A 21,770-nucleotide genomic window follows, 5' to 3' on the forward strand; every position below is an offset into this window, starting at 1 on the left:
GATAAATATTTATTTCATTTCTATTTTATTTTTGTTTTTTTTTTCATATTTTATTTATTTTTGATGTTTTTCATCAACCACTGTATAGGACTTTTTTTTCGGGGACCAATTTTTGGCCAATGCTAATTTTTGGAGATAAAAAAATCTGTTAACTGTGATTGCTGTGACGTATAATCGCTACTTTGTATGAATCCCTTTGAAAAAAATCCGGAGAATCAAGAAAACACAAAGGGTCTGAAATATGCTTCAGTGAAAAAAAAATCCATAAGAATAACGATATTCACGGTCTCAGATAGGAAGAACATGATTTTCGTGAAGAGCACATTCAGCAAACCACAGTACACTGGGGAAATCCTATTTTTTGAGTTTGGAACGCTCAAACTCAAAGGTTCCTGAGAGGGATCTCCGGATGGAAAGGAGGATATGGTATATGCACTCTTTCAGAAACCTCAAAGTCCTCAAAATCCTGGAAGTCTTCATCGTAAGGCATTTAACTCCCGTAGCTTCGTTCAAATACTTAGTGTTTAGTTCAGCGAAAGTCTCGGAAGGAAATTCTCGTTCTTTTCTTCCGGAAATTCTGAATTCCTTGTTTTTTTTCAGAATCGTACTCTGTTCCCAATTCCTGTGAAACTTTCTATCCTGGAAGAGACACTTAAGCATGACGCTCAGAGTTATACTTCTTAGCAGGTCTCAGTCCAATATTTTCAACTTTAGAACCGCTAGAATCATTTTGAATAAACCCGTAAAAATTAGGTTTTTTTTTCGCAAAGAAGAAGTTTCAAATTAGATAAATAATAAAAATAATAAGTACTGATAATAAGAAGCAAAATAATAACCCTTTTGAGAAAAATCGATATGGCTAACGGAATCGAAACTATTCTTTGTACATAAAATGGGAATGATTTTTATGATCAGCACCTTCAGCAAGTCAATATACAAATGGGACTCCTATCTCGAATTCGGACCATTCAAATTCAGATTTCTGAAGAGCATATGCCTAGGGAAAAGAGCAGTCCTCGCTGGGACCTCAAAATTGCCCAGTCATCAACGTAGGACTCCTGGACAGTGTAGCATAGATAAGATACGAAGGAATATTCATCCAAAGAAACTCTTGAAAGAATTTTCTCGTTTTTTTCCCTGAAATCCTGAATTTTAGAATTTTTCAGATTCGTATGTTTTTTCCGGATTCTGTAAATTTTCCTATCTTCCATCAGAGACGTATGCTTGAGGCTCAGAGTTGTCGGCCTGATTTCTTTTCTTTTTTCTTTCAGTTTCATAGCCGGCCTGATTTAGACACTAGTTTCAGATGCTGAACTTCAGAACCGGTAGGATCAGTTGTGAGAAATTTCCGAATCGGTACGCAAAATCCATCCTTATGAAATCTTATTCTTATAAACTCGATTTTAAGCGCGTTAAGTGGATTAGGGGTGAATTTTTCGGAGACGTTGGCGGGGAAGGGGAGGGGGAGGGCATCGTGACGGCGATTCATGCTGCGGCTACGCGATTCGCTTTGCAAATAGCAAACATAGTTTGTGTGTGTGCATGGTACCCGCATGGGTCCATTGCGCATAGTTTCCATCTCTTTTTCCTGGTAGTATCCTGGTGTCCTGGTAGGAGAGGAATGGGAAGGAAGAAGGAGGGGTGAAAACTTTAGAACTCAACACACACACCTGGACCTGGGGGCTATGGCCTTCCGTACACTACGTTTATTACGGACGTACACACACACACACGTGAACTCGGTACGTTACACTACGCCACGGAACGTAGCAGAAGTATCGATAAAAATTGGCGACGGCGCCACGATCATCCTCTCCGTTTTTTCCCTCCGGATGGTTTGTGATCACCCTCCTCGATCGGCGGTGGATATTAAACGGGAACGATATAAACGAACGAAAATCGACGGTAGACGACGACGACGACGTCACTGCCGGCCGCTCTCTCTCTCTCTCTCTCTCTCGTCTACGAGAACCATAAACGATGAGTACCGCGGTACGATAAAAGCACCTGAACGGCGCCAAACTCCGAACAGAGGGATGACACGGAGGGAAATTACGGCTCGTATCGTAGTTTTAAGGATTGAGAGAGTCGTCGAGGTAGTATTGCAAATAGGGGAGAATATCCTGAATTTCCAACCACAAAACAACAATTTTCACGTTTACGGTCGGTTTTCAATGTGCGTATTTTTTTTTCTTCTCAACTTAAATTGCTAATATTTTATTATTAGTCATTATTATTATTAAAATTATTATTATTAAGTATTTAATTATTTTATTAACATCTTTTTATATTTGTTTTACTTTATTTTATTATTATATTAGCAAATATTTTATTATTATATTATTATTTTATTTTTATAATTATTATTGATATTGATTTTTTGAGACCAAAATTCCAAATATTTTCTTCTATGAGGGTTTAGGTAGTAGTGTGCAGGTAGGAGATTATCCAGAATTCTTTAAAGGATAAAAGTGAAAGTGTTGAGGATACGGTAATTTTTAATGTGCGTAATTTTTGTTGTCAAGTAATTGGAGGGAATAAATTCCAAATATTTTCTTTTATTTTAATAAACTGAGAAGGTTAAAGTAGTAGTGTAGGTAGGAGAATATCCTGAATTCTATGAGGGATAAAGGATAAAGTGTTTGGCGCGAATATCTTTTATTTGAACATTTTCCCCCTCAGTACTATCGAAGAATATCATTTTTGAATTTCTTTTTTTCTTTTTAAGATATATTAATTTGAGAAAATGATAGTGTTTGCGTTAATCAATCCGCTTGGGACCCGCGCTACCACGTTCACTTCAATTCAGAATCGTTTGAGGTTTACGAACATGTATCTGGCCTATACAATGACTTGTGGGGCTAGGCGATGTGTCAAGTCAGCGTTTTTATCCTCCAAGACAAATCTGGTACCAATTCATCGACCCCGCGGGGATGAAGGGCTTGGTGAGCACTAGGGCGGATTCGAACCTCTGATCGATTCTGCAGTGATAGCGGAACCTCTTGCCGACTACGCTATACCCGTCCCTTATTTTAAATATTGCATTTTAAATGTAAACATTTTCCTTCCGTCTACAGTAACAGATAATCGTGAGATATCCAGATTAATTATACCAATATACCCGTTTCCCGAACTCCTACTGCTGTATGTATGTATGATAATTTGTTTAAATTTAAATTTTTCTTTATTTTCTATTTATTTTCATCCTCTTTTGCGCCCAACCATTATTGTGACACCTGTACAAATAGACTAGCAATAAAACATCAACAACCCTCCTATTTTTGAAGAGGAGGTCACATTTTTGAAGCGTATGTCAGCATAGGTGTGTTGTGTAGTCAAGGATGTGTGATCTATATTGATCCATCGATATATCACACACATATGTACGTCATTTCTTTCCTCTGTTGGGGGTCTTGTTTCGATATTTTCGCTTATTCGGGTTTTTTTTTACAATTATTTATCACCTATTCATCTTATTCTTATCTCTTATTTTTCCTAATTATTCAATTATTCTATTAGTCATATTCTTTCTCTTATTCCTTTTGATTCTTTATTCTTATGGCTAATTCCACAGCGTTTCGGGAGCAAATCCAGTGAGTGATCATCTTTTTCACTGTTATTTTATTTTATTATCATTCTTCTTGATAACTGTGCATATACGAGCTCTTTTTTTCTAGTAATTACAATGTAGTAGAGATAATTCTCACTTTATTCGCCAATCTTTCATCCCTGCCAAATTCCTTTTTTTTTTTGTTTACGTCACAAAAAAATAACAACAAACATATGTGTGCTAAATATGTGGAAACATCAAAATGCTACATTTCTGGATTTTTGCAAATTTTCACCTGCATGATTCACACGAATAACAACGAATTTACGCGGGTACTACGGTAGGTGCTGGGAAGACTTCAATCACGCATTGAAAATCAAGTTTTCTGTGGAAGTGGCTCTGCAAAATTGAATCACTTCCAGTTTTTCTCCAGATTCGGGAAAAAAGTAAAAAAGAGAGCCATTACAGCACCTTTGAAACACGGATTACGGTGAGATCTACATCGATGAAAAAAAGAAAGTTCAAAAAGAAATTTCTTCCCGAAAAAAAATCAAATTAAAGCCGATCGCATATCGCAGTCAGGCATTGTCACTCCTAAACTGTCTCTTGTGACCTGAAATGAAATCTTCTCTTGTATCGATTTATGGATTGATTGAATTGAAGACGATCCGAACTCTGTCTCCGTCTATGTACATACTTACCGTCGATACCAGTCTCCAAGCTTCTGATCCGCATTTATCCAGAATTATTGGATGAGAACAGCGAAGATACCCGTCCATCGCTCGACACATCTCGGCCAGATACGCTTCAGTTGAACCGGAATTCAGCTGGAATACGGGATGGTGTAGGAGCAGACAGCGGGCAGAGAGTATGGAAAAATCCTTGTAGGTATGATTTATTTATTTATTTATTTTTACCTAAATAATGCGTATCATCTAAAGAATGTATTTAAGAAGTGAATAAATTAAAATAAGAACCATGTAAGCACTAAAAAGTACGATGCACTGAAATCCAAAAGTAATCTTTTAAAATTTTCCATAATCCAGGGGTGTACACACAAGAAACAGTTTCCATCATCATCATTCAATTTTGTGCAGCTACGGTGGCATACTGTAAGTGCGACATTTTCGAGATTTGCCAAAAATTCTTTCTAAAAAAGTTACTTTGAGTACTGTTGACGAATTTCGGAATTTGGGTCACCCAGTAATGGATATTTTGCTGAAATTCTGCAGAATTCCGTTTTTTTTAAAATTGTTTTACTTGTTCTACAAACTACGTACGAGAAGGGCTGAGTTAGAGTGGACGATACCTCAGAAGCTCAGAACGATTACTGTAGTTGAGAAAAAGTGACGTTACCATAACGAAAAGGTGTCTAATTTCGACTTGAAAAGTCTAAATATAAAATTTTATTGTTATAAGAAAGATAATGCGGAAAAAAATCAATTGCGAAAATTTCTAACAAGATTTGAGTATGTTTTTTTTTCGACGAAAATTCCTGTGAAGACATTAAGTCAAGTCTTAAAGCAGTTTTCTAATCGTCATGATTGGTCAGGAATTAGATCCACAACTGGAAATTTATTTCATTCTTAAAAAAATTTCAGTTACTTTTTGCTACTTTTTCATTAACATAAAGGAATATGCTCTATCTGATGCTGTTGATCTTCACTGTTACTCGGGCGAATCTTGAAACTTCACAATATATAAAGGACGATGAGGAGTTAATTTCCTCTACCGTGGATTTTTATTTGAGGGATTTGATCAAAAAGAACTTTTCAAAGGAGAATTTGAATGGATTCATCTTTTGTTGCGATCGAAGTAGGTTATCCACAACACGCTACTTTTAAAACTTTCAGATACATACTTAATTAGGCTGGTCTCCACCAATCATGGACGCTCCGATCGTATCGTTTTCACTCATTTTTTCACTCACATTCCAACATATTGGGAATTTTGTGAGCAATGGTGTCAACGAGATCCTTAACACCGAGTGTTATCCAGGTGAGACTCTACCTGGTCGGTGCAATTTGCGAAAAAATCAAACCATGTTGGTGTCGGTCCCAATCGAGGACGTTCTGGATCTACTGAAATCCACCTCAACGCGTCTTAAGTCTATTTTTTTTGTCACTTTTCCTCAAATGATGAGTGACCTATCCATATTTTGTTTTCGATATGCATTTTCTTGGGTTGAGAGGATAAGAAATAAATTAAGAACGTAAACTCAGAATAGATATTCAGTGTGTCCATTAAGCTGTGGAAAAACATTACTCCAGTGCTCAGGAGGTGTCAGTAGTTGCTCCAGCACTACTGTGGATAACGTGCTGCACGTGCCAGCAACTCGGCTCGTCAACGTAGCGCAGGGAAATCCCATCAGACGCCTTTGCAATCAGAATTGCTAGAGGGCAAACATCATTCATTCCTTAGCGAAAATGTTCGCGACAACGAAATCACTCAGAGATTCCCCTAAATTTTGCAGCAATGAATCGAGAGTACGGTAGCTGACTGATCTCTCACCTAACCAAGGTCGGATCAACCATATAAATCCATTAAATCACGGTCCATGGGCCTCAAAATATTTATTTATTTTAATAGAATTAGTTAGATTAAAATATAAAAAAAAGATTAAAATATAAAATAATAATAAATAAAATATAAAATAGCTAAGCCTTTAAAGAAAGCGCGGCTCACCGGCAAGCCGTACATTTCCAACGGTAATTTTTCGTGACATCCTAATTTTTTAAAGGTTTTTTTTGTACTAAATTAGCTTATTCTAATTTATTATTAATATTTTTTGTTCAAATACAACCTTTAAAAGTTAATTGGCGCTGAAAATGCAAAAAACAAATCGCGCTGCGGTCAAGTGTCAATGGTTTAATACATGGGATCCACGGTTCTGGGACCGTAGGTTACCGTAAGACAAATCCGAAAGCGATAGAAGAGTTGCAGGAATCATTGCGCCTATATCCTGATCATTTCTGTGGATATGTCCAGGTCACCACAGATGTGGAGCTGAAAGAGTTTGGCTTGAACCCTGCGCCATCGCTCACCTTAGTTTCTTGCGCTTCGCTTATCGCTTGAGTGGCTGCTGTTTTACAGTTGATATAGGATTTTTCGGCTTCAACCTGGAAAACGAATTTTCCCGAGAATGAGCGGAACTCAACGAAACCCCCACGTGCGGTCCTACCCGAGCAAAGCAAGCGGCATGTTGTTCGAATAACGGTTGACCGGCACCGCACATATAACCGTAACTGGCGTCCACAGCATCCACCGACAGGGAGTCACAGGTGATTGGAGAGACACAACTCTGAAGACGAAAATATGAATAAAAAAATAAAAAGAAGAGTAGAAAATATGAATAAATATAATAAATATGAATCCAAATATAATTTTGAAAAAAACAAGGTGAAAATACTAAGCAACTAAAATAAATTATTAAGTAGTAAATAGTAAAATAAAATATATGATAATATAGGTGTAATATGGAGGAAAATTATAGTTTGATTGATTTATTTTTTATTTTAATTTTATTTTAATTCATTTACTAGTTATTTTTATAATCTATTATATTTATTACTGTCTATATCATATTATTGTTGGTTACAATATTTTTTTACTTTCAATTTACGAAGTAGAGTCAAAGTTGAATTTCATTCAACCATGCCTGCGCTCCTCAGGGCGTGTTCCTTTAATTTAGAAAATTTAGGGATTTAAAAGTTTCTCCTAGAATCAATGATCAATTAATGAGAAATTTGGAGTTACAAAATTAGAAAAAAAAACCTGTAGAATGTTAATAAAAGCTCTTGCGACCTATTTTTTATAAATGAAACTTGAAATTTTAAAATGAATAAAAATGATTATATCGAATGTGAATAAGATAAGATGATAGTGTACTATTATTTCTTATTTATATTGTATCATTAATTTTTACAGATTTTTTCTTTCCAATTTACGAAGCAGTCGTTTCAAGGTAGCGTACAAAGCGAAGAATTCCCTATTTCATTTAGTCCCGAGGTACACGGTACCGGAAGAAAAAAAAATGATTTTTGTGTTTTTTTTTCTTTCATCTGAGGCATACAAAGGTTAAGTGCGGAAAAGAATTTGAATTATCCTGAAATTCACCAATCCATTATTTCTTTGCAGAAATTGTCGCCATCGGCTAATGCATCAATTGATTATGGTAGGTCACACGGTTTCGATCGATAACTACCCATCATGGTTATAAAAAAAGGACAAACAAACAGCGATTTTTTTCGGGAACCCTGTAAACAACTCATCTAAATCCATGCACAGGTTCAACAACCCAGTATAAATAAGGAAATGGATAATAAAAATAGTAGTATAAGGGATAATGAAAGCTATCCAATAGCGGATGCACTATTTCCCGCCCCCTTGTTTAGCCGACTCTTATTACGATTTATTCTCATCCTTATTATTTTATCTTTTTTTTTTCTTATGTGACTCTTATTTCCTGACTTTGATTAACCCCTACTATCGCACTTATTACGTGACTCTAATTGCTAAGATTATTATTATTTCATTATTTTATTAGCATTATTAATAAATCTAGTTTTGCTTGCATCTCTTATGGATCGCCATGGAAAACCCCTTACCTTAAATTCAATGAAAATTGAGCACAATTTTTTAAAGACATCTCCTCCTTGTAATGGGAACTGCATCGCACCAGTATCTGCTTGCAGTTTAGCGGCGTACTCAAGCATTGGCTGGAATAAAAATTTATTGGAGAGAAACAGAGCTTTTTTCCACCATGAAAATTGAAACAATTCATAAAACTCACAAGTTTTTCCGATTTCTCCCATGCATTCACACATGTGAATAAAGTATTCTTAATATTCAGAGACGGCAGAAATAAGGAAGCAAATAAGTTATTGAAGATGTTTCAAAATTCTCTTTTTTTCGCCAAAACATAGCCAATCGCAGAAGCGTTGTGCCACGCCCCATTGAATTCCAATCAATAAGGTTGTAATTTCCTTAGAGACCTTTTAAAAAATTTTATGAAGTTACCAAGAATTTTTCAAAACGTGTTCTTTTACGTTTCTTCCTAGGTTCCCAGATAGAAGACCAGATCCTCGATTATTTTGTGTTCAGGATGAAAATCATCCAATACTCGTTATGTTCGAGAAGCGCATTCTCGCTCGCTACTATGTGGTAGTTGTCGTTGTGGGACCAACCTGTAGACATTCGTTCACCTTCCTCTCATCCTCCACACCACATCGTTCCCCTTCTTCGGTAAGCGCCAGACGAAAGAAACTGAAGAAGACTACCGAAAAAAGCAGTACGTTTGCTGACATGCTCTAGTAGATATCCATCTGAAAAATTTCACTGGTTAGAGACGCAGAGGAAGTCAATCGATAGACAGCTCGGTTCAAAAAAAAACACGCTTAGGAAACAACACAAGGAAAATTGAGGGTTAAGAAAACTTTGAAGTGAGTCTAATCTTTTATGCCAAACATAATATAAAAATAAAATAATAAGATAATAATAATAATAATAATAATAATAATAATAATAATAACAATAATAATAATAGTAATAATAATAGAACAATAAGATAATAGTTTCTCCGTAGCATTAGGAGCCTACTATGATCCGTTTTAAAAGTCATTGTTAAGTACTATACATAGTACCCTGATTCAGGTATAATGCTTTTGCCCAGTGAGGCCGGATATACGACACCCTGATTCAGGGTAGAGTTTTATTACTACAAGCTAATTGGATTCTTTCCAAGTAATGACCGAGCGGTGCTTGGCGCTGCGGCTCCATGCGTTCATTTTCCGATGCAATGCATGTGACATGTGTACGAATCCATTAACTTTGCTATATTTATCCACGGCAGTCCTTCAAATATTAATTAATTATTGATTATTATTAGCGGAAAAAAGTACTAATACGCACTAGATAAATAACGTCTACAAGAACATTTCTCATTCTGGCGTGTCCAGAATTTCTTTGAATCTCCTTAAGTGAAAATTCCACGAAAAGGCCACGACTCCCGTTCACTGACATTAAATTGTTGATTTTTAAATTTTAAATAATTAATAAATAATTTTTCAAAACCAGCTCTGACCAGAACGACGGAATTTTGACAGATTTTCCTGATTTTTTCTTTTTCCTTTATGTTTCGTTTTTCAACTCAAATTTCGAAGAAAAAATTCAAAATTTCGAAGATTTCGTTCATTTCTTTCAAATTTTTGAATGCATGACGTCATTTCTTTTTCCTTTTGTGTTTTCTTTTTTCTTCCGCTGCACTATTTTCCTATGTGAATAAATAAATAAATAATTCCCGTATGATGAATATGCTCACTAATTAGCTCTGAGGGAAAAAAAAATTGTAGACACGAGATTTGAAAAGAAGTCGAGGAAGCGAATCCTAAGAATCCAGCTTAGCTAAGCTTGAACATACTGTGAGAAATGTGAAATTTTCCCGGAACAGCACTGAGAGAAGAGTTATTATTTGAAAAAAGAAAGCAATAAAGAGAATTCTACACATCAAAAGTAAGCAACATCGTGCTGCATAAAACAAATAGAACAGCATTATTAATGCAATTCGAACGTGCTGCTCTAATTCTCTATGAGTTTTTTTTTCTCCTTTACTTTTTTTTTGAAAGTATTAAAGCCTTCATAGCTTTTATTTTTTTTAATTAATTTTTCTTCTACTTTTTTTTTGAAAGTATTAGAGCCTTATTATTAGAGAAATTATTAGCCAGGAGAAAATTCTGTGAGGATAAGGAGAGTGCTGGATTAGTATCCTAAACGATACCGTATGTCTCTGGAAAACGTATATAACTGAAAATTCATCTGAAAATTATCCTGTGTTGCCTGTACGTTTCTCTGAAAATTTCATACAAGTGTTGCAAATAGTCAAAAAAAGAGAACCTCCCAGAGAATTACGGTAGACAGGAGGACTTGGGCATGTTAGTGTAGATAACAAAGCATTCTGACAGAAATCCGAATTCATCCACGAGCTATTTTTTCTCCAAGGATACGGTTATCCACAAACCTTTTGGTTTACCTCCTTTGAAAAAAATAGATATTCAAGCAATGGATCTTATATTTTATTTTAGAGATAATCAACATTATTTCCATGGAAAAATTATTACTGTATTAAAACAGAATTTATTGCCGGAAAAAATGTCCTAGAAAAAAATTATTAAAATTAATTATTAATTAACCCATTGAAAACTTATTATTATATTAAAAACAATTGGTTGCCGAAAAAAAATGTCTGGAAAATGGACGAGTTTGGACGTTATCGTGCTAGCTAAAATGAGTCTTTAACCGAACTCTGACTGCTTTGTATTTTTCCGATTTTAAATGCAGAGAATATTTCACTTCATGCATTACAAAACTTGATGGATTTAAGAAAATCTGTTAAACTTCTTTTCAGCGCATTTAATGTTTGCCATGAAGTAGAAAAAGGTACGTGAAATGGATTTTTCTCTCACAAAGAAAGCTGTCACGTGATTCGTATTTGTATTCTAACGTTTTTCAAAGATACATTTCAATTGAAGCATCATAGAACATGGTTTTGCGAAAAAAAAAGAACAGGAATAATTTATAGTGAGAAAAGTGAGGTTTTTCCCAAAAGTTGGTCTCAACTGAACTCTTGATCTTGATCTTGGTCTGAACTTAACTATTGTAATATAAAACCTTGAAATCAAAGGATTTCCGGCGAGTTTTGCTCTTCTTCCTGTATTTTTTTGTTTCTGTCCTATATTTGTCAAGGATTTTCAATGACAATGACATCTCAAAACGAGTTATTGACTCCTCAAACAGTTAAGTTCCCGAATAACTTCTGCTTGAAAGTTTAAAAAAGCTAAAAAGTCCCGTTTCTCCAGGAAAACCAAAAATCCTCTTGGGAATATTCCCAAAAGGAATTCTTTCGATCAACATTTAAGGACATTGAAGAGAGAAAAACGATGGAAAGATTGACAAGATTTTGGGGTCATGGGAAAAAAGCTATTTTTGGAAATTCATTCCGGGATTAGTAAGGAAATTCTATTTTAGAATTAGACCTATTTCTTCTATTTTCATTTTTGGAAGATTTTTTTTGTATGCTCATCGAAGGAACGAGTTTTCTTCATTCTAATTCATTCGAATTTCGGGAAAATGTCCTGATTCACATAAGTTTATTCTTTATTTCGATTCATTGTGGTTTTTTATTAGTTTTTTTCCAAAATAATGAAACAATAGAGGTAAAAGCACTCAATTGGAGGAAGAAAGGAAAACCATATTACGAGGGTCAGCGAGACGGTAGTTATCCGCAGAGAAGCAGCAGAGAATCATACAGTTTCAACAGAATTTCCCAAGGATAACGTGAACGAGGAAATCCTGACGATTTTCACAGTACACATACGGCCGAGGATGATGATTAGGCGGCTACAAATTCACCACAAGTGGCTGCGCTTGAAGTCTTCGTGAGAAGAGTTACTGCCGAGGGATGAGGGGACGGCCACAATTAGATCAGCGGCCACTTATTGGGGATGTCGCCTCTGTCGCCGAAACCGAAAGCCATCAAAACGACACCTAAAACCTAAAGTCGAGCACATTTCGTTACAGTATTCCTGGCATGGCTCGGAAAAAGTACTCTTAAAAAGTGAACGTTCAGTACTTGAGCCGGAAACAAAATTGATTTTAATTTACAATTATTTGTTGTCAGTATTTTAATAAGGTAGTATTATTTTGTTACTACTATTTTACTAGGGTAATATTAATTTGTTACTACTATTTTACTAGGGTATTATTATTTTGTTACTATTTTTATTAGGGAGGGTGTAACGCAGTCGGTTGAGAGGTCCACTGTAGCCGCGAACAGTCGATGGTTCGAAACCGCTCTGGTGCCAACCAACCCTTCCATCCTTCTTGGTTGGATGAATTGGTACCAGACTCCTCTGCGAGGATAAAATCATTGACTTGGCGCATCGGCTAGCCCCCGTAACTCATTGTAAGGCTGCACACCCGCTCATAAACCTCAAACGAGGTATGAGTTCGAGTCGAACGCATAGGCGCATCTCCACAGGGATTGATCAACATCATGCACTTTTATTTATTTTTAGATTTTATTCTTATTTGTTATTTATTATTATTATTCTTTAGATCTATAGTCACTAGATGGGACATTTTCGGTGAGCACGGATTAGGGCAGATTGCTAATCACAACTGCACATCTAACGAGTTCTACGGTTCAAAGCACTATTACGAGAATATAGGCCGAAAATTTGACACATAAAAAACGAGATCATTGAATATTGATCGTTTTCGAATCAATTGAGATCAATACTGGTAACTGTTTCACTTTCGTATCTCACATCTAATTCTCAATGATATCAAAACATTCCCCTGCGGAACTTTCGAGAACTTCAGAAAAAACATTCTGTAGAAAACATTAAAACTCATCAAGCTCCTTATCAGAACATAACCGGAAAATGAAGTGATTTTCGAGAAAAAAAAAGTAATTCGTACAAATACTACGCTCAAGCAAAATTGTAGTTGAATTAATCCCAACAAAATTTCAACGAATATATCCCTAGGATAACTGGAACAATATAAAACATGTCTAAAATATAAAATATAAAATAATATATATGTATAAATATATATAATATGTAAAATAATAAATATAAGATAATAATATATGTCTAAGGGCTTTATGAATCAAAGAACAATTAGGACAAAAAAAATCGATAAGATAAAATAGTTAAAAATAAACTGACTCAAAGTTCCAAAATATTTTCGAATATTAAGTTTTTAAAAAAAAACAAAGTTAGTGGCTGGAACATTCCTACTCAGCAGGATAGCCTAGAAAACCGATCCTTGATCACAAGCGCAGTGGCCATGCGCCAAGCTGAGTCAGGCGATCACTGAGGCTCAAAGGCGTAAATCGACAAAATGAGCAGAAATTAACAAATTTCTGGAACTGCATTACTCGAGTAGCTTTGACTCCATTCGATCGTCCATTTATTCTATTCATTTGTGAACTAATGTTCGATGCACCAATCAAAAGAAAAGAAATGCCAAACAACCTTATGTTGCAATCAAAGCGGGGATGTTTTTTCTGGCGGAATTTTTTTTTTTACAAACTGAAGAACCGTTCACACGCATAGTTCACATATTTATTTATCCGTATTATCGAAAAGTTGATGAATCTGTTGCTAGTGATCCTTAATATTCAATAATAAGAGCAAAGATTGCATATGAATTGGAAAAATATGTTTTTTTTTCCAGTGAATGGTCCCAGTGTGAATTTTTCAAAATTTTTCAAAAAAGAAAATAGTGCTCAAAAGACCTTTTCTAATATGAAAATAAAAATGAAAAATGATTTAAGAAGTAAAATATATTTTTATATCAAGTACTGAATGCCAGAAGTAAAGTGTTTCTTCCAGAGTTAGTAGTCCAAGTAACTGGACTATTGGATTACATGACAGCTTGAAGTCTGTTGAGATTTTATGCATAAACATAAAAGTAAGCAAATGGCACTGAACAAATAAATGAATAAAAATAATGTTAATACTACTATAATAATACAAAAAATAGTAATAATGCAATTAATAGCAATATTATAATAGATAGCGGCTCGGGTGTAGCGCAGTCGGTTAGAGGTTCCGCTTCCTGCACGATCGATCGGAGGTTCGAATCCGCCGTAGTGCTCACCAAGCCTTTCATCCCTCCGGAATCGATAATTTGGTACCAGACTTACGTGAGAGGATAAAAACACTGACCTGACTCATCGGTTAGCCCCAGCAGGTAGTTGTACAGGCCAGTTACATGTTCGTAAACCTCAAACGATTCTGAATTGAAGTGAATGTGGTAGCGCGGGTCTCAAGCGGATTGATTAACGCCAGACTTTATCTTTTATTATAGTATTTAGTAGATGTTGATCTGCTAAGAGTGTTCAGAAGAACTAAAAAAAAAACTAGATAATATACTAAAAAAATAAAAATAAAATAAAATATACTAAAAAACACTAGATAATATACTAAAAAAAAATTAAAAAAATAAAATATACTAAAAAACACTAGATAAAACCCTTCCCTCTTTCCCGTCAGGATACGAAGGAAGTGCCAAAATTTCATTATAAGCAGTGATTAAAGTCGAATCATCCGGTCATTTCTAAAATTTGACACCAATACGTACCTACAATTTTTTTTCTTCCGTTCAATTTCCTACAAAACTGTAGAACTTAAAGGCAGGGCATGAGGAGCGAAAATAATTTGTGGACGAGTGCAGCCTGATGGGATCACTGCTAGAAGTATGAGAGCTCATCTATGCCGTGGTGGATTCCATCAAGACCGACAACGTACGACATACGTATTGATCTTAGATGCATTCGAATTGCCGATCATTATACAATAATAGTGATATTTGTAGCATAATAGTAGAAATACAATATAATATAAATATAGTATAATAGTAATATCCTTGAGGGATTTTTTTTAGGAGAACGGAAGCAAAAGAAGACAGACAGATGCATTCGAACCACCGATATGTGACATCCGTTTTTTTCTCTTGTTTTTTTTTAAATTTTTTTTTGAGAATGGAACCAAAAAAAAGAGCAGCCGTAACGTATCGAACATTGAGCATCAGTGATTCTGGCGCTCTTTTGTGGCCACGTAAGATATTCCCAAACGGATCCAGAGAATTATTATCAATTATTCGTTTAGCTTTGTTTTCCACCATGCTTTTTCCCGTAGTGCGGTAACCTTTTTAAAGTGTTTATACTTCAATTTGTGGATTTATAGAGCATGCATAGATGAAATAGAAGGGAAATATAATAAATTATACGGCTTGACTTCGACCAAGAGAAATAAGATAAATTAGAAATAAGAAATTAGATAAGCTAAAGCGCACTTTCACTCTCCAACTCTTTGGAAATTTTCAAAAGTTCCATGTTACTGAGGTTATTATCACACTTTTTGCTGTGCTTTCAGATCTTTGGAGACTAAAGACGTTAAAAAGCTAAAAACGATGCAAAGACGTTAAAGATTATGAATGGATCAATACCTATGTTTTCAGTATGGTTTGAGTAAAAGTTTTTTTAAAAAAGCTAAAGCGCACTTTCACTCTCCAACTCTTTGGAAATTAGGATATTTGACGTATCTCAGGTCACCAAGTCATCCCAAATCATTTCAAGGTCAACAGGTTACGCTACTGTCTCCATTGTGTTCTTATGACTCCTTTTGTTTTTTTTTCTCAGAAAATCTTCTCAAAAAAATCTTCAATATATCACGAAGTGGTTTTTGGTGACCAACACTACCACACTGTGAGCACTCAGCTGTGAAATAAATTTGAAAAAATAGGAAACTTTGAAAGTAAGGACTCAAAAAAGAGAACTTGGTACGGGTGATGGTTATACTAAGAAATAAGTACGTTTATCGCTGATATATTTTTCATTAAAAACATATCTTGAGGTTATTAGAGTATAGAAAAATAGAGGAAAATAAAGCCATTGGATAAACTTAAAAATCAGTTAATACCAGGAAAAATTGCGAAAATCCTCGAACAACAGAATCTGACCAACTACCCTGAATCCTCTGTGTAATCAAATAATTGAGAAGATTTGGAAGGAGAAAAAAAAGAGAAATTGTTGTGTAATGCGGCCCGTGGAGCAAGAAATTCCAGGAATTGAATTCTGTTCGATCGAATGTATCAGCAATAATTAATGGGATTACACTTTAACTAGCATGTTTACAGTATGGAGAAAAACGTTCGGGCATGGATTTTTTTGAGAACACACATGTTGTTCTCAGCAAATCTTCTTTAAACACTTTCATATGCGGCATATGCGTATCCACGGTGATCCTATTAATTTCATTTCACTCGAATCCAATAAATTAAATTAAAAAATTAATCCAATAAATAATTTTTTTTAAAGAATAAGCAATATTAATATTGGGAATGTAATAGGGGAATAGTGATAGTAATAACTAATAGAATAACTCTTTTATTATTTTATTACTACTCTTTCATTACTACTATTGCTTTTATTACAAGTATTAATAGGTTACCAAAAAAAATTATATAAATTAATTATAGCATATAAAAATTATTAATTATTACAATTATTATATTATTAAAATAATTAAAATTTATATATTAAAAAATTTTTATAAAAAATTATTATTTACTACAAGCATTAATAGGCCACAAAAAAATTATATAAACTAATTATAGTATACAAAAATCATTGATTATTATAATTATTATCTTATTAAAATACTTACAATAAATATATTTAAAAAAAAATTATCATAAAAATTATTATTTATTACAATTATTGATAGGCTATAAAAAAATAAATTGCATATTAATTCACAAGAGGTGTTCTCTCCAAGATTTCCTCGATGCTTCTTCTCCGATCCATCATCGAATGGATTTTCGCTCATTCAGTAGCGGTTGAAATATGTAGTTATGTGAGTTCTTGGATATTTCACTCCAAAAGCTTTTTTTTTCTTTTTGATTGCATCTCAGAAACAACTGGAACGTCGAAAGTTTAACAAAGTTACGGATTAGTTCCGGCACATGAAAATATCCAGATACCAACTGTTTCTTAAACATAATAACTAATTGCCGTAAGGCAAAATTTTCTAATTTAGCTCGATCACAAAGATTTTGCAAAACTCTACTTATTAATATTTTATTATTTATTTTACTTCTAATTTCCGAATCGGACAGATGTTTTCTTTTTTCGTCTTCTTCTCTTTACCTCTATCACTGGTGTATGTGAATAAATTAATAGATAAATAAATGAAGAAATGAAGAAATAAATAAATAAATACAAGGGCGACTCCGGATTAAATTGCTAGATTAAAGGTTGAGAGCACCATGCATCATTAAAAAAATAACAAACATGACGACAGGATGGAGAACCAATGAATTTTTTGTATCCAGAAGTTTCCAGAGTTTTATAAAGTGGAACAAAATCCAAAATTGTCGAATTCGAAACACGTGAGACATAGATAATAAACGGATTTTCTGAAAATTTTCTGGAAAATCTGGATTTCTGAAAAATTTCTGGAAAACAAAATTTATAGAAGCTCCCTAAGAGGTCCTAAGCTTACGTCTGGATTGACACGCAACTCTGCCCTGAAGTCAGCAATTCTCGGAACAGCCTGTTTTTTTTTCTGCCATAACAACATTTATTTCATCCTCGACTAAGGTTTAAAGTCAGTACTTCTACGTCAAAGGTGGAATGACGGATTGCATCTTGAGATTACAGGATTTTTTTTTTGTAAATTGCTCTGGGCTTCTCTGGAAAGGAATAGCATCCACAACTGTGATTGCTCATTTTTCATTTTTTTTTCACTTCTCCTATTTTAAGATATTTATCCTTTATTTATTCTTATTTTTTTAGGATTCTATTTTGTTCCACTCATTGTGAACTTGTAACACAAATTAATTATTATAAACATAAATATACAAAAAATAATAAATAATAACAAATGGTAATAGATAATATGATAATAAGTATATGATATATATTATAAATTAATCAACTTAATAGAAAACAGAACAAATAAATAATAATAGAATTATAAATTAATTAACTTGCAACACAAATCAATTATTATAAATATAAATATATAAAAATAATAAATAATAATAAATAGCAATAGATAACATGATAATAAGTATATAATATATGTTAGAAAGTAACTGATTTTGTTATAAAAATATTAGATAATAATAAATAGCAGTAGATAATGTGATAATAAGTATATAATATATATTATAAATTAATTAACTTAAAAGGTGAGTAACGTGTTAGGTATTTGAAATCCACGGAGGAATTCCCGAATTCCAGGATTTCTGGTCCAGTTCTACCCCATCCCATCCCATTTAACAAAGACTTTTCATTTGTTCCATGAAATTGCCATTCATTTAATGGATTAGTGTGGATGGATGGGTGGAAAAAGTTGAGGATCCGGGAACCTGACATACCACCAACCACCAGCCTCTGCTGAATGAATTAGCAGGGAGGAAAAAAAAAGAGGGAAGAAATCAATAGGGCATAATAAACGATGCAGTCAGTGACGAGAGAAAGTCAGTTTTTTGGCGGCGGTGATGGTTTTTGATGACGACGACGACGGCGGCGGCAGGGTTTGAGGTCTCTCTTTTCGGCAATCTCCAATCCTCCTCCTCCTCCCCCCAATCCTAACAACACGAACGGACGGATTCATGCCGCATCAAAACAACGTTGTCGAATCAACGAATGCGGAGATGAGGTATGAGGGGAAAAACATCAAATATGAGTGAACCATTGCGAAAATTGCGGCATTTTATGATTACATGGTTTCGGCTTCTGCTGGATTAATTCCTAAATTCACTAGGAATTCGATTCAGGAACTTTGCTACTGAACTTCAGGAAAGGAAAAAAAGTGGATATTCCAAAATACAGTCGTTAATCCCTTCCTAAGATTCCGGGTTAATTCAGAAGAAGAGAATTCACACTAGGAATTTTTCGCTTTTGAATTTTAGGGAAAAAAAGGTAGGTGGATGTTACAAAACTCAATCGCAAACCCATTCCTATGATTCTGGATCAATTCAGAAGTAGAGAATTCAGTAGAAATTTTTCGCTTTTGAATTCTACGATGAAAAAAAAGAAGCGGATGTTACAAAACACAGACGCAAATCCATTCCAAAGATTCTGGATTAATTTAGAAGTAGGGGGTTTCACTAGAAATTTTTCACTTTTGAATTCCACAATGAAAAAACAGAAGCGGATCTTGCAAAACACAGCCGCAAATCCGTTCCTAAGAAAATTACATGGATAACAAACGAACGGGAAACGGAGACGGGGAGACGGGGAGTCTGTGAATTGAATCACGAATAATCAGATCGGAGAAAATCAAGCAGAGTTCGTGCGTGCATCGCATGAATTTGCACTGCAGCAGCAGCAGCAGCAGCAGCAGAGCGGGACATCGCCCCGTCCTAGCGCGCTTCCAGTAGAAAACGCGTCCAAGAAATTGTTCAGTTAAGCATGGAACTCTTCAGGCGAAAAAGTACACCTCTTCTTCGTGCTCAAAACAAAGTTGTTTTGTTACCAACTGGGAAAGGAAAGGTACGTATTAGTTGAGGAGGTTCCGAGCTTTTTTCTCTGGAAATTAGTGAAATTTTTCATTCAATTGAGCTTGAATTCGGTTTTAGTTGATTAATTGAATTTTTAGTTAGTTTACATTCTCTAAAGTCTTCCTCTGAGCAAAAATTACTGAAACTATTTCTTATTAATTTTTTCTAATAATTATTTTATTATAATATTATTATTAATTTTTATTTTATTTCAATATTTTATTTTTTTATTATTTTTCATTATTTTACTTTGTTACTCTGTTTTATTATTTATTTTATTTTATTTTTTTATAATTTATTTTATAACATATAATATATATCACATATAACACATACATATAATATATAACTATTTTTATTAATTTTATAATTTGTTTCTTGTTTTGTTTACTGTTAATTTGTTTATTTCAACTCTTATTGTTTATATTTCAATAGATGAAAATTTGCTAGAACAGAAAACTCATCTTTCTACCTATTTTATTCTCGCCTCCTCATCTTCCCCCGCTTCAAAAATTATTCCCACCCACTGCAGCCTCTGCCTGTTTCTATGAATTATTCGTTCATCCGGCGGGCTTGGGATATAAATTCACCTTCTGGATATGGATATCCACGATTTTCGTTTCTCAACGCTGGAAATCGTCCATGTAAGAAGTTGTGACATTTGTTGTAGACAAATGGACTGCTCTTCCTTTTTCTTATTCAAACCCCTCCAACAACCCCGCCTCCAATTTCAAAACTCCTACTTTTCGCGCGTCAGTAACTTTGAATCTGCTTGCACTGAATGTGTCCTGTAGTTTCGAGAACTTAGGCTTTGTGCGGCGGCGACATCGCAGTGGGACCCTGGGACCCTGGCACCCACCATTCGGCACAATAGCAGCAATACAGGTCATTCTTCGGGGTCAGAGAATTTGTGGATGTAGTTTTTTTACAAAACAAATTAATTGTTAATATTCTCGATTTTGCACTACATGAAAATTCTTCATAAATTCCATTTGTTGATCCTGCATTATAAAGACAAATGCGGAACAATTTTTTTTCATTTCCACAAAAAAAGTCCCCTGGGATCATCAAAACACTCGATATGAGCAATGATGTAAACATTTCTGCAAATCAAGTGAGAAAAATCTGGCAGAGTATTTTTTCGGGAATAAGGGAGTAGCCTTGGAAGAGCTTCCGCATTTCACAAATTGGAGTTTTTGGCTTACCTAAACCTCTCAAAACTATGGAAACGATAATAAGCCTATAAAAACTTATAAATACACATATCTCTCTTATAAAAAATACTATAATATACGAAAAATAAAATATGCAAAACAATACAATAAAAAATGAAAAATATATACTATACAAATACTCATAAAATAATATAAAGCATTATTTTTTGGAAAAAAATCAAACATTTGAAAAATATTGCAAGAAAGCGCCGAGTTATGAAGGAAACGAAAAAAAGTTGTTAACAAAAGGTTTTTCGAGGAATAGAAAGAATTTCTTTCCCAATTATTTTCGTAAAGAATTTCTTAAAAGTAAGCTGTGTTCATTCTTTTAATTAGCATCCAAAAATTGTTGGAACATTCTCATTTCAACCTCAAAGGACCAGGTCGCACTTCCTTTATTTTCTTTCGTTTTTTCACACAACCACCTACATTTATCTACTGCTACTCATTTACGATTTATCCCTAATCAAAATTAGCGATTCCACAGTAGTTTTTTTTTCTTAGCTTTTTCACGATTCAAAAACGTGACACAGAAAAAAAGAAATGAAATGAAAAAAATCCATGTTATTTCTTCGGAAAATTTTCTCTAAATTCGTCTAAATATCGCACCAGAAGCACTTAAGGCACTCTTCTAAAATCCGAAACACTTCAACTATCCAAGAAATCGCAACATTCTTCAAATAACCGAGGAAAAAACTGCAGAAAAAAGTAAACAAATTCATCAACAACAGCACAATTGGAATTTGGGATTCGATGAAGTGGGTTGGATGGCAGAAAAAAAGGGGAAAAACAAGATTACCCTGGTTGAAGCAGCGATAAACCGGGCAGTCTCGTAATGTGTCACTGGCAGATGCGGTTAATTGCCAGTGGAATTCACATGCGATTCACTCTGACGGGACTCGTTTCTCTTATTTGTCTGTGAATCC

The 21,770-nt window shown here is 34.3% G+C and overlaps 1 protein-coding gene across 1 annotated transcript; it reads right to left on the bottom strand.

Moving 5' to 3' along the window:
• Window positions 1–4,100: 4,100 nt before the first annotated feature.
• RB195_008716 (uncharacterized protein) lies at window positions 4,101–8,856 on the bottom strand (the record flags this gene model as incomplete). Its single annotated transcript, XM_013448316.2, has 6 exons — window positions 4,101–4,163; window positions 4,252–4,377; window positions 6,595–6,669; window positions 6,732–6,851; window positions 8,158–8,268; window positions 8,737–8,856. 6 exons carry the CDS (start codon window positions 8,854–8,856, stop codon window positions 4,101–4,103), a joined length of 615 nt encoding a protein of 204 aa, XP_013303770.2.
• Between the last annotated feature and the right edge of the window lie 12,914 nt (window positions 8,857–21,770).

This window comes from Necator americanus, chromosome III, assembly GCF_031761385.1.
Source record: "Necator americanus strain Aroian chromosome III, whole genome shotgun sequence".
In the NCBI taxonomy this organism is placed as follows: Eukaryota; Metazoa; Nematoda; class Chromadorea; order Rhabditida; family Ancylostomatidae; genus Necator; species Necator americanus.